Source organism: Arvicanthis niloticus, chromosome 14 (assembly GCF_011762505.2).
Source record: "Arvicanthis niloticus isolate mArvNil1 chromosome 14, mArvNil1.pat.X, whole genome shotgun sequence".
Lineage (NCBI taxonomy): Eukaryota > Metazoa > Chordata > Mammalia > Rodentia > Muridae > Arvicanthis > Arvicanthis niloticus.
In genome coordinates this window covers 51,290,954-51,303,619 of record NC_047671.1, presented here as the reverse complement: position 1 = coordinate 51,303,619, position 12,666 = coordinate 51,290,954, and the positions used below count along the sequence as shown (strand labels likewise).

Below are 12,666 nucleotides of genomic sequence, written 5' to 3'. Positions count from 1 at the left end.
GACAATTTGTAGATGTCAGTTCTCTTCTTCCACAGTGTAGATCCTAGAGATCTAACCCAGGTGGTCAGCCTTGACAGTGAGCATCTTCATTCTCTCCTGCCATTTTGCTGGCTAGGCCCGTGTACTGTTAAGAGTCTACTTTAATTTCACAAAAAGGCTAAACATTTCAGCAAAGAGTGGGTTTGAGATGTTTGGGTGGATTAACTGGGCATTTTGACAACGTGGCTTCTCCTTTAGCATGCTTAATTATGATGTTTAACAGACATCCTTACAGTTTGAGATGACACTTTCAAAACAAAATTCTCTCCCAGTAATAACTTGGACTCTGCCACTCAAGGGGAAAAAAATCAGCAGATCGTGTAAGAATTTTATTTGAAATTGGCATTCTCTTTTGTAATCTTATTTTTTTCCCTCACTGGAAAGGAAAAAAGGTGATGTTCGGTTTTAAATTTTAAGTGTTTCAGTTGCGTTGTCACAAAAACTAATTGTAAAGACAAAAAAGAAACATTTTCAGCCTTGTCGTGAGTTTGCTCTTTCACAGTCAACTCAGCCTCATTGCTCTGGAGTTGCGGACCTCGTCCATTAAAACTCAGATGTATTTCTGTGTGCAAATTCTAAAATGTCAATGGGCTGAGAGTCTTAACCCACTAGGAATGGTAGAAAGTAATACCCATTTCACATCCAAATTCAAAACTGGGTGGGAGCATATCTTTAGTAAAATTTATACTAACACCATTTCAACCTTTGAAAAGAAAAACCCAAGAATATGTTGTTTAAAACTGCACAGGGTTCCGGGAATGTAACCAGGGTTACATAGTAAGACCATGACTCACAGAAAGAAAGAAAGAAAGAAAGAAAGAAAGAAAGACAGAAAGAAAGAAAGAAAGAAATTTTAAAAAGAAAGAAAGAAAAGATGGTGCAGACTGATATTAATATCACCGGTCCCTTTCCCAACTCAATATTTAAAGCACTGAATGCCACTAAGCCAACTGAGGGGGTGAAGAGTCACACTGTTTAGATATTTCATATTTATTTTCTCCTCTACTTACCCAAAAAGCACTTCCCTGATTCTCTCACATACTCTAATCACTTACCTCTGTGTGTGTATGTATATATATGCATGTGTAATATGTGTATGTGTATATATATACATATATATACACATACATATATACATATATACATATATATACATATATATACATATATATGTATATATATACACATACACACATATCCATACACACACACACACACACACACACACTACTGGATGGTTTCACCAGGTAGCCCCTGAATTGCTGGAACTCACTGTGCTGGGATTGAAGGTGTGCACCACCATATGTGGCCATGGAATATGTTTCAATGGCACAGCATCCAAAAACTTAGATTTTAGATTAGAATCTTAGGGTTGTATTTGTGAGGTAAAATGTGGGTGAAGTGGAAAAGAAAGGCTTTGACTAGATAACTAGACACAGAAAAGGACTCAGAAGTAACAGAACCCAAGTAGTCAAGACCTTGGATTGTAAAGTGAAAAAGTTACTATAGAATTATCTTAATGCAAAAGTTGACATACTCCATCCAAAATAAAATAAAATTAAAATTAAAACACTACTTTGAGGAAAATGCATTTTAGAAAAAGACATTTCAAAACTAAACAATTTTACAGTTGTTTTAGAGCAGGTAGCTGAGGGCAGACAAGAGAAAACCATGCAGTCTATATGTTGATGGGCTTGCTGAATTTTGGGCATTAGCAATGTGTTTCTTACATAAAAACACAAGTGCAGTTTCATTTAAAAAAAATAAGCTGTTATCAGAGAATAAAATTTAAAAGCTCTGGATAATAAAGGATGGAAGAATACAAACGCCTTGATTAGGAGCTAAGAGGAAGTTAGTCATTTAGACTGTTAACCAGGCTCCCAGAGATCCCAAAACATTTTTAATCGAATTAATAGTTCCTTTCTTTGCATTTAAAATTGGGGGTGGTAACCTACCTCCTCCCACCTTCACCCTGAGAAAGCATCCCCTCCAGCAAAAACCCTTCCTCCTACCCCTCAGATCACATAAGCAACCAATCATCACACTGATGAAGCATATCGTGGTCAAGTACTCTAACTGATAAGAGCTCATTGGGGGTTGGGGGTGGAAATGGGTTCCCATAGTGATAAGTAAAGGCTATCATCAGACTCAGTCTCCCACACACAGACACACACACAGAGCAGCCCCACCCCCCAGCACAAACCCCATGTCACAGATCAGGAAGTTGAGTGTGTTTCAACATGAATTTAGAAGCTCCTTTTTTGAACTTCACCTGACTTCATCCACTCAAAAGAGTGTCTCATCTAGACACAATACCAAACAGTGCCAGGGGCAAGGATGAGGACAGAAAGGATCTTAGAGATAAGGTGTTATTTCTGTCCCACAAACTCCATTCTGCAGAGGAAGCAGCCACCCAAGAAATAATGGCATAGGATGGCAATTGAGCCCCTGAACCTATAACCAAGCCCCTGGGCCAGACCAGTTTCTAATCTGGTTTCTGCTCTCCCATCTTCAAACTGCAGCACAGCTGGCTTCCCAGCTGGCTGGGGAAGAAAAGATTCTGCAAATAAACAGCGTTTTAAAAATATTTGGCCACTTTTGCTATACTAAGTTCTGTGAACCACCTTCCTCTAATATGACAATCTTGGTGGCAGATTGATTTCAAAGTCCACATCATACACTGGAGAACCACAAGCCAGCAAGTCCCAAAAGAAGACACGGTCTTCTTTCCTGCTGTCTCCCGCATCTATTTAATTAGGAAATGTTTTAAGAACACGTATCTGAGAATGCAACAAGATGAGGTGCAGTTACACCAAACATGTGTGAGCACCTCTTACGAGTGACCACTGTGGAAAGAACATGTGCAGGCTGGTACAGAGTTACACGGCCCTTCTAAGGCCTTTGTAACTCTACCTCTCCTTCCCACAGAAAGCTCAGAAAACATCTCCATATATGCAAATTGCTTAGAAATGCAAAGATTTTACTCTTTACCACTAGAGGTAGTCATTTTGATTAAATGCTATACATTGGATCTATAAAATATGACCCTTTGGTTAGGCATTGCTCTTCCAGAAAGAGCCCTGGCTATCACTCCTGGGCCACACTTCACAGCTGCAATGAGCCTTTATGAGGACCTTTTGGAAGGGGTCCAGAATGATCCTTGGTTTGGTATGACTAAGGCATGTGCTTTAGATACAATACATCGCTTCACATGGCACATTACCTCTAAGTCCCCTTCCCAAACCTTGCTTGTAGAAGACCTCCCCAGGAACCACACCTCTCAAGCCCAGACAGCTCAGACCTGAAACTGGCTGAACAAAGTAACAATTCAACCCCAGTTGCTCAATATAACGGCTACAATGACAGTTTCCAAGTGCCAGCTTCCCTATTTTGCAATGGGCAGATCTGCTCCAAGGAGAGAATGTTCCCAATGACCCTGTGGCCCACAGGGCTTTCTTTAGAATAGAAAACAGAAAATGAATGTGTTCGCTATTTCCTGCTGAACACAAGGAAGGTGTTGTGGTTAGTTAGGCCGAGTTTGTTTCCTCATTTAATATGCCATTACAGCACATGTTTTCTTTAGCCACATAGTAGAAAATAAGAAAATATAATTTATATTCTTCTGTCATATTATCTCCAATTCCATAAGTCTCCTCTCACAGAACCGCCCTTTAGTTTCTAATCCTCTTATGTAAAGCTTCTCTGATTTCTATCTCTACACTATCATCCTTTTTTTCTTTATTCCAAAGTATTTACTGCCATACACATTTCTGCTCCTCGATAATTTATGATGTGTGAGGGCCTTCCCTTTATAAGTGATTGCAATCCTAAATTTATCTCTGCAAGAACTATACTACACATAAATAATACGAGATGCCCAGAGTCTAAAAGCAGAGTATATCTATGACCTCAAATCTTTCCCGAGCTCAGCATTCAACTGTTGAAACTATTAAATGTGAAGGGAAAACAACCAAGGTGCAAGGAAGGAGACACTGCAGGGGACAAAGGGCAGGGATGCCTGCTCAGATAGTGGCTGACTGACAATAGCTATCAGTCCTCAGTGACCCTGAGGAGGGATCATGTGGAGACATGTACTGTGCATATTCAGGAGTGATTCTCCAACAACCCAAACAGAAACTGTCCTTGGACAAGGTTCAATACATGTTTTTACCATCTACTTCCCCCTGCACAAAGCAGTTAGTTCCACAATCTCCCCCCCCCCCAAGGGATCTCAGATAAAATACTTAATAGAATAAAAAAGAAAAGGGAAGAGAGAAATTCTTAGCTAGTCTCAACTTGTCAACATAAAACAGTTCAGAGCATAAAACCCACATTAAAAAAAGCAGGCAACAATATTGCTTAGAATAATATCCAAACCATAAACTGCTGTCATTCCATAAGTTTTTTTTTCTCCATGGTAAGATTCTTCCAAGATTCTTCTCATTAAAGTGATGGGGGGGGGGGGGCACGGGGGTATAGTACAGTGCTTAGATACACTCCCACAACTAACTGCCTAAAATTTGCCTCCTAAAGGAGTGGAGGGTGGGGAGGGAGGGAGGGAGGGAGGGAGAGGGAAGCTTCCTAAAGTCAAAGGCAATGATCGCTCTAAAACAATGAAAGCAGGAAAATTTCCAACTAGCTGTTACACATTATGTTTGCTACTCAAGCCTTCCTACACTACCCAGGTTTAGTCAATAAACTGGTAAATACAACACCCACTTCTATGAGAGTTCAGGACATCTATCCCAGTCCAGGATTCAACAGTCCAGGTTACACTAAACGCCACAGATTTAGCCTTTTTTTTTTTTTTTTAACCATCTTATTGAGAAATCAGTGGGACTCAGAGACAAGAAGAAAAGGCTGTTTTAAGTGCCATTTCTTTAACTTCTGTACGGGAGACCTTCACTCTGGGGCCGCGCAGATATACAGGCTATCATCGTTTTGTTTACAATCCCCTGCATTCCTGTGCAGCATCCAACATTGTGAGGATAGATGCAGATGCGGTCAACGCATCCGGTCAGGAAGATGTTAGAGTTGAACTTCAAACATTCAGCAAAAGCAAGTTACTCTCACCACCACCACCAAGACCAGGCGAGATACTTCACAAACTGCTAAAAGAGTGTCTGTCTGCTCACTAGTTCTGGTTGTTAAGGAGGGAAGGCTAGGCTACTTGCTAAGCAAAGACGGGCAAAGCACAACGGAGGAAAAACAGCCCAGAGCCACATGGAGAACGGGAAACAGTAGCAGAAAAAGTCCAACTCTGCCTGCGCCAGTGGTGTGGATGAGCAGAGCAACGGAGCGGGGAGAGGAAGGAGGGGGCGGGGGCGATCATTCCCTAGGAGAACTTGTAAGCGGAGGCCTTCACAGCCTGGGAGTCTGCCCAAGCTGCTCCTGTAGACCCTGGCAGCCTGGGCAAGGCAGGCCCCCGGGAGCTGAACGGGCGAGGCCTCCGAGGGTCACTCCTGACTCACTGAGCCTCAGGCCAGCGCCTCCCGGACCTCACCGTCTTCCCTTCCGCTACTGGGCTATGATGGCAGCTTTCCAGCCCCACATGCCATACATCAGCCGCAGATCTCTGTTGGCACAGGCCAGCGCCTCCCCACCAGCTCTCGCCCCTAGCACACACTTTGAGCCCGATTCTCCTTCTCCCCAAGCCTACACCCTCGCCCACCCGCGACCGGCGCCCTGTTCAGGGGCGGCCCCACCCCCCGGTGGCCGTGCACTGCCAGGCCTGGGCACCTGCGGCACCTCTCCGCCCCACCCCCATCCTCCACCACCTCCCTCCTCCCCCCTCCCTTTCTCCAGCAGAAGGAGGGGGCGACTCACCGCAGTCAGTGCACAGGATCTTGCCCACCTCTTTCTTGATGTTTTTGCCGTTAGGGTCGACTGGGGCAAAGGCTGTCTTAAAAACTAAGGGCTGCTCGGTGGGCTCCAGGAAAAAGATGTAGCGCTGGTTCCTTTCGAGCGGCGCACAGGAGCCCACGCTGATCACCTGCTCGCGCTGCAGCCCCCCGCTCCGGAGCGGCCACTTGTCCAGCACCTTCACCAGCGCCACCCGACCCGAGGCGGGCGGCTCTCGGGTGCTGTTAGAGCTGGAACCGCCTGCCGGGGCCAGTCCCTGTACCTTGCCCTCTACCACCACGGGTGCCTTGTACGCCTGGTCCTGCACCGACTTGAGGCTGGGCGAGTAGCAGGCGAGTGACACACCGAAGAGCAGCATCGAGAAGCCGGGGGCCGGGTCGCGCCTCATGCCGCCGGCGGCTGCGGCTCGCGAGCGGGCGGCGGCTCTCCGGGCTGCGGGGCTGCGGGGCTGCGGCTGCGGCTGTGGCCGCGGCTCTGGGGGCGCAGCGGGACGGAAGATGCTGCTGCTGCCGCTGTTGCTGCCGCTGCTCTCGCTGCTGCTGCTGATGGTGGTGGTGCTGCTGCTGTTGCTGCTGCTGCTTCTGCTGCTGGTGGTGCTGCTGCTGCTGTTGCTGCTGCTGCTGCTGCTGCTGTCGCTGTAGCTGTAGCTGTAGCTGTAGCTGTAGCTGCTGCACCGAGCCTTCTCCAGTGGCGGCGGCAGCGCTGAGCAGCAAACCTGCCGCATCTGGCCAGGCCATTTGGGGGGCTCCGCCGCTCAGCCGCCGCCGCCTTGGGAGGGGAAACAGAGCCCTCTGGAAAACCGGAAACAGCGTAACGTTAGCGCCTCGAAGCCCTCCACCGGCAGCCCGGGGAGGTGGCCCAGCCAGGGCAGGGGACTGGCGGCAAGTGGGCCGCGATGCGCAGCCCGGGCGCAGCGCAGCGCTCCCTCCCTGTGCGCCAGGACTTGGAGGAGGATGCGGAGGATGGGACGCCCGCCCACTTGCTCTCTCGCGCCCCCTCTATCCCCGGACCTAGTCAGGAGCGTGGCTTCTGCAGGGGAAGCTTGGAACTGCACTGTTTTAGTGCCCGCCTTCAGCCCGCAGGGGCGCGGGAGAAATCGTGCCACCCTTTGCTCTTGGGATTCATAGGCATGACAATGGTGTTTAGTGCCGCGAGGTGAGGGTAGTTTCTGATAGCATCCTAAGAACAGAGGAGTAGGACACAGGGCGTGCCTCTCTCTGCCTTAAGCCCTAGGCTATAAGTATCAGAGAGGGAGACAGGGCCAGGATGGAGCTTCTGCTTCTTGCCTCTTCTTCCCTAAGAGGACACTGAACACCCCCCCCCCCCCCAAGAGTCCACCTGCTCGACCCTGCCACCGCCTGGTGACCGCTGAGTATTCGAGCTGAGAAAGATGATCCCAGTCCCATCATTTTTAAAGGAGACAATGAGTCTTGTCTGAGAGGTAATGATTGGAAGCGGGTCCAGCCTCCCAAACTCAGGGTTTTCTCCAGTTGTCAAGGGGAACGAGGCTGCACGTTATACAACCCCATTTCCTTTTTAAAAACCAGCTCCCTAAGGGGGGGGGGGTGGGGGGAGCGCTCTGGGAGCCAGCTTAGAGCCAGAGCCTGTCAAGGCCAGAGAAGACTCCATGGAAATGGTTTCTTTGTAATCTGGCGCTTGCAAAAGCCAGTGTCTGATACAAACATGTATTCCACAACCCATGCTTTTATCAGTGAGAGCCCAGGAAGTTTTCCACATCCTACTGTTACCCTTAATAGATCTCAAGCTCAGGAATGCTAGTGAAGCTCTCTGAGAGTTTGATTCCTGAGGTGGGCCCCCCAGGGAAATTAATCGGAGGAAAACTAACTGACTTGAGCTGGTACAGCTCTTCCGGGAAAGGAAAGTAGGTGCTGAGCCTTCCTTGCCTCCTGGGTCTCTTAAGTGACACTTCAAATGGATTATCCAAAGTCAACAGCAGTATCTCTCTCACCTGACTCCAAATTCCCTCTATTTCTTAATGGTAATGTTTTATACCTAGGCATGCAACCCGTTCTCTAGTCTTACTTCTTAACCGCCATCAGCCGCTCACTCACCAAGTCCTGTAGTTCCACCTTCAAAAATCGCCCATCCGTTTCCTTCCTCTCCACCTGCTGCAAACACCTTATGCCCAAGTCCTCATTGTGGATCTGAACACTGCAGAGATCCCAGTGGTAGTCACACTTTTTGCGTCCGCACATGGTGCCAGTGAGACCACAGCCAGTGCTCTGTCTAAAACCAATGCAAGGTTGCGGTCATACCCAAGAGTAAAGGCCATATTCTCCAGCAAAACTTCTCAGGCCTCCTTCTGCTTAGCATCTTGGTAGCTGAGGCCTCCCTCTAACAACCCGTGATGTCATTGCTCTTTCTGTGTGTCCAGGAAGCCTCACCTTTAGCTTCTCCATCTGCAGAACTATTCTTTCCTCAAGGCCCAGGTCAGCTTTATCACACACACACACACACACACACACACACACACACACACACACACACACACATTCATCACCACCCTGATCAGCATGTATGCCCTCCTCTGAGTTATTATGTCCATTGCATATCTCAGTGTTACACCATTGACTTTACAGTACTTTCAAGCCACGATCTATGTATGTTCTGTGAGTCTTTGGATCCCTATTACATCCAACACATAAGACATAATCAGCAAATCTTCAGTGAAGGAAAGAGAAAAGAGAAGGGAAGGGGAAGGGCTGAGGATCAGTGTTCTTTTTTTTGTTTTAATTTTACTGTTTTTAAAATTACATGTATGTATGTATGTATGTATGTATGTATGTATATGTACATACACATAAGTGCAGGTGCCCCAGGAGGTTAGAGGCCCTAATGTGATGTTGAGAATCGAACCTGTGGTCTCCACAAGAGCAGTGCACACTCTCAACGGCTGAGCCACCTCCCCAAGCTCAGTACTCTCAAAGGCCTCAAGCCGGTCCTCACAGCCCCTTCATTGATGTTTCTCAGGGAAAGATACCATAAATCACAGACCATTGCTATATCGAGGGTGGCTAACCCCACCCCTCATTTTTCAATGAAAAGGAGCACTCCAGAGAGGCAAAGATACTTAAGAGCACACACAGCAGCACAAGTCCAGTCTTTTGTTTCTGGGGCCAGTGTAGTAAAGAGCTTGTACTCTGGGGTCAAGGAGAGCTGGATTTTTTAACCTGTTTTTATAAATTGCTAGCTTTGATATGAGTTCATTTTACTCTCTAGCCCCCAGTTTCTTCATTGGAGTAATGGAGAAAAATTACAGGATATACTTTATGACACTGTTTTACATTCTTATTTAATAGATACTCAATTCACCATGCCTACGTGCCAAACAGCAGGCCACTGCCCTAGTTCCTGGATATACTGAGAATAGCCAAATCAACAAAGTCCCGTGTTCTCAAAGTCTTGGTCTGGCTGGAGGGACAGCGACAAACAAGTAGTCAAATCGGTAACTAATTGCTTACAGTGCTCTGTGCTCTGAAGGAAATAAAGCCGATGAAATGATAGAGAATAATAGGAGGGCGGAGACAAGGTCAACCTGGATAAAGGAGGGCTTCTTTGGGGAGATAACATTTAAAACCAGAGTAGGAGGGTGTGGCTGATATGAGATGCTGTGTCCAAGGCACTTAGAACAATGCCTAGCAAAGTAAGGGCAAAATGTATGTTGAATGAGATTGATAATTGGTGACTCACGCTAGTGATTCCCAGGCAAAGAGATCAGAGACACTATGTGGTAAGAAATTATTGCATGTTAGGATTTTCTGTATGGTTAAAAAAAAAAAAGAATTTCTGAGTTCGAGGCCAGCCTGGTCTACAGAGTGAGTTCCAGGACAGCCAGGGCTATACAGAGAAACCCTGTCTCAAAAAACCAAAAAAAAAAAAAAAAAAAAAGGAAGAAGAAGAAAAGAAAAAAGAAATGAGCTGGCAAGAGGATCAGCAGGTAAAAGTGCTTGTCACCAAGACTGAGGACTTGAGTTTAGTCCCTGGGACCCATATGGTAAAAGGGTAGAGCCAACGCCCACAGACTGTCCTCTGACTGCAGAGACGCACACTCCCACACACCATTTTCTAGGCCAGCCAGGGATGCATAGTGAGATACTGTTTCAAAATAAACAAACAAGCTTAAAAGGAAAATCCAGCTTAAAACAAACAAACAAACAAACAAACAAACAAAAAATGGTGGCTGTGGTAGTGGTGTGGACTGGGACTGGAGAGATAGAGGTTAACAACACTGGTTGCTCTTGCAAAGGAACAAGGTTCAGTTCCCAGAAACCACATGGCAGCTCACAGCCACCCATAGTAATACTGGCTCCGGTGGATCTGATGTCTTCTGACCTCTAGGGATTCTGAGCCTACATACATACATGCATGCAGGCAAAACACTCACACACACAAAGTTAAATGAACAAATCAATCTAAAGAAAAAAAAAAAAAACTAGTGCAGGGCTGGAGATGTGGCGAAGTTAGTACGACACTTGCCTAGCATATGCAAGGTCCTGGATTTGAACCACAGTATAAATACATGCCATCAGATATATGTGGCTGGAGATGTAGTTCAAGGCAAGAGTGCCTACCTAGCATGTATGCAGCCATGGGTTTGGCCCTCTGCACTGCATAAACTCAATGTGGTGGCATATGCCTATAATCCTAACACTTGGGGGTGGGCAGAAGAAATGTGTTTGAATTCAGTCAGTCATCCTTGGCTATATGACCAGTTGAAGGCCAGCCCAAGATACAGGAGACCCAATGTCAAAAAATAAAATCTATTGTTACTTAGTACTAGAAGTTATTTCCTGGAACAACATCCATCTCAGAGCCTTCAAATGGAAAGGTAAGTTCTTATGTCCTAGCAGTAACCAAATTCCTGTAGCCACAGAAGATGCAGACTCAGGCAGGGTGTCCAAAGAGAAAAGAGATGATTGTCCCACTTTCCTCGAAGTGTGGTGTGTATGAGAATAACTGCAGAATTAGCCTCTGTTGAGTATAGAAGGCCAGGGTATGTAACATCTCCAGGTAGCTCATTTCTATATAAGCCTTTCCTAGAATTCAAAGTGAATTAGTCCCCTGTCTTAGACAATTAGGCTTGGGATGCTGAACCTCCAACTCTGCATCATGATTTAATAATTGATAACTACAGTGGTGGTTTCCATTTATTGGGGGTATTTTGTGTCAACTGCCTCATGTCCAGTATGTACATGCTTCAACAATCTTGCACTTTACAAACTCTAAAAACTTATAAAAATGAAATAGCCTAATGACAAGACTCTAAGGATGGTCCATTGCCAAAGCAGTGGCATCACACGCACTCCCTCCAGGCTCTCTGGGTGAGAGGCATTCTCAAAGCCTTCCTTTTATTATCACAGAGACTCATTTACCCAAATGATTTCTGTGAACATTATGCTATTTGGTATCATGTAAGCAACATTTTACAAAAACATGAGGGAAATAGAAAAATGAGAATATAACTAATTTTCTTCTTTCTTTCTTTTTCTCTCTCTTTCTTTTTTTCAAACTTAGTCTCTTATCATAACCCTGGCCACCCTTAATACTCTTTAGACCAGGCTGGCCTTGAACTCACAGAGATCCACTGCCTCTGCTACCCAAGGGCTGAGATTAAAGTATGTGCCAACAAACTTGATTCATAAATTATTTTCATTGCCAAGACTTACCATAAATTCAAAACTAGGCTTAAATTAATTTCTTTCTTTCTTTCTTTCTTTCTTTCTTTCTTTCTTTCTTTCTTTCTTTCTTTCTTTAATTTTTGTGTGTGTGTCCTGATTTCTTTCTTTCCTTATTTAATTTGTGTGTGTGTGTGTGTGTGTGTGTTTGTGTGTGTGTGTGTGTGTCCTGAAGCTCAAACTCAGGTTGTATGGCTTGATCGCAGGTGTCCTTACCAGCCGAGGCATGTTATCACCTCAAATTAATGCTTTTGAACAAGAACTACACAGAGGCATGAATACTAGCCTCGCTAGCATTCTCATAGCTCACCATAAGGTTGTGGGAGAAAAAAAACTGGTTCATGTTAGCAGTGGGTTGTGTCACTATGTAAAAGTCACTAAGAACAAAACCAGAGGTAAAGAGAATGATACAAACATTCTGAATTCAAGATAGAACACCCACATGAAAACCCTGGCAATTCTTTCAGGGCCCTCCCACACAAGATGAACTTCTTTCAGCTCAGGCTGGTCCATGGGCAGAAAAGACCCCTGACCTAAGTCACATGACTTGTTGCAGCCAGGAGAACTATCCGGGCAGGGGGAGAAGTGTGACCTGCATCTGGTCACTGAGACACAAATGGAGTGAAACCCTTTGACAGTCTCACTTTCTAAATAAAGACATTTTTGTAAACTTCTTTTTTTTTTTTTTTTTCTCCTTTTGAGATCTGTTTTCTAAATTTGGCTGCCAGAGTCACTTTCAGGTTCTGTGTGGTTCATTTCTTTTCCTCCAAGGATTTCAAACAAGGGACTAAATAGAAAGCAGTTACCGAGCAGCAGCATTTCGCAGTGGGCAGACATTAGCACCAGTGTCCCTCAGCACATTCCCCTTTACAAGGAAGAATTGAGGCCGCGAACCCTACTGACAGACTCAAACAGTCCTAAGGCTCTGCCTCCTTGCCTACTGCTCTTTTGTATGCTTTTAAAACTAAGCTTCATGCGAGCTCAGATAAATTACTTTGCCTTTGTAAACCTTTATTGGGAGGACAATCGATCCACCTCCTAGGATTTGGTGAATGAACTCTTAATTTGT

At 45.5% G+C, this 12,666-nt stretch overlaps 1 protein-coding gene across 3 annotated transcripts in view; it reads right to left on the bottom strand.

The window, feature by feature from the left end:
- Positions 1-6,901, bottom strand: part of Nrg2 (neuregulin 2) — a 178,850-nt gene extending 171,949 nt beyond the window's left edge. Inside the window, exon 1 of one of the 3 annotated variants that reach the window (XM_076912803.1) lies at positions 5,866-6,901. In XM_076912803.1, the coding sequence (XP_076768918.1) occupies positions 5,866-6,625 (760 nt within the window). In that variant the 5' untranslated portion in view covers positions 6,626-6,901. The remainder of the gene's footprint in view (positions 1-5,865) is intronic. The other 2 variants (XM_076912800.1, XM_076912801.1) reach the window with 2 other exon arrangements.
- Between the last annotated feature and the right edge of the window lie 5,765 nt (positions 6,902-12,666).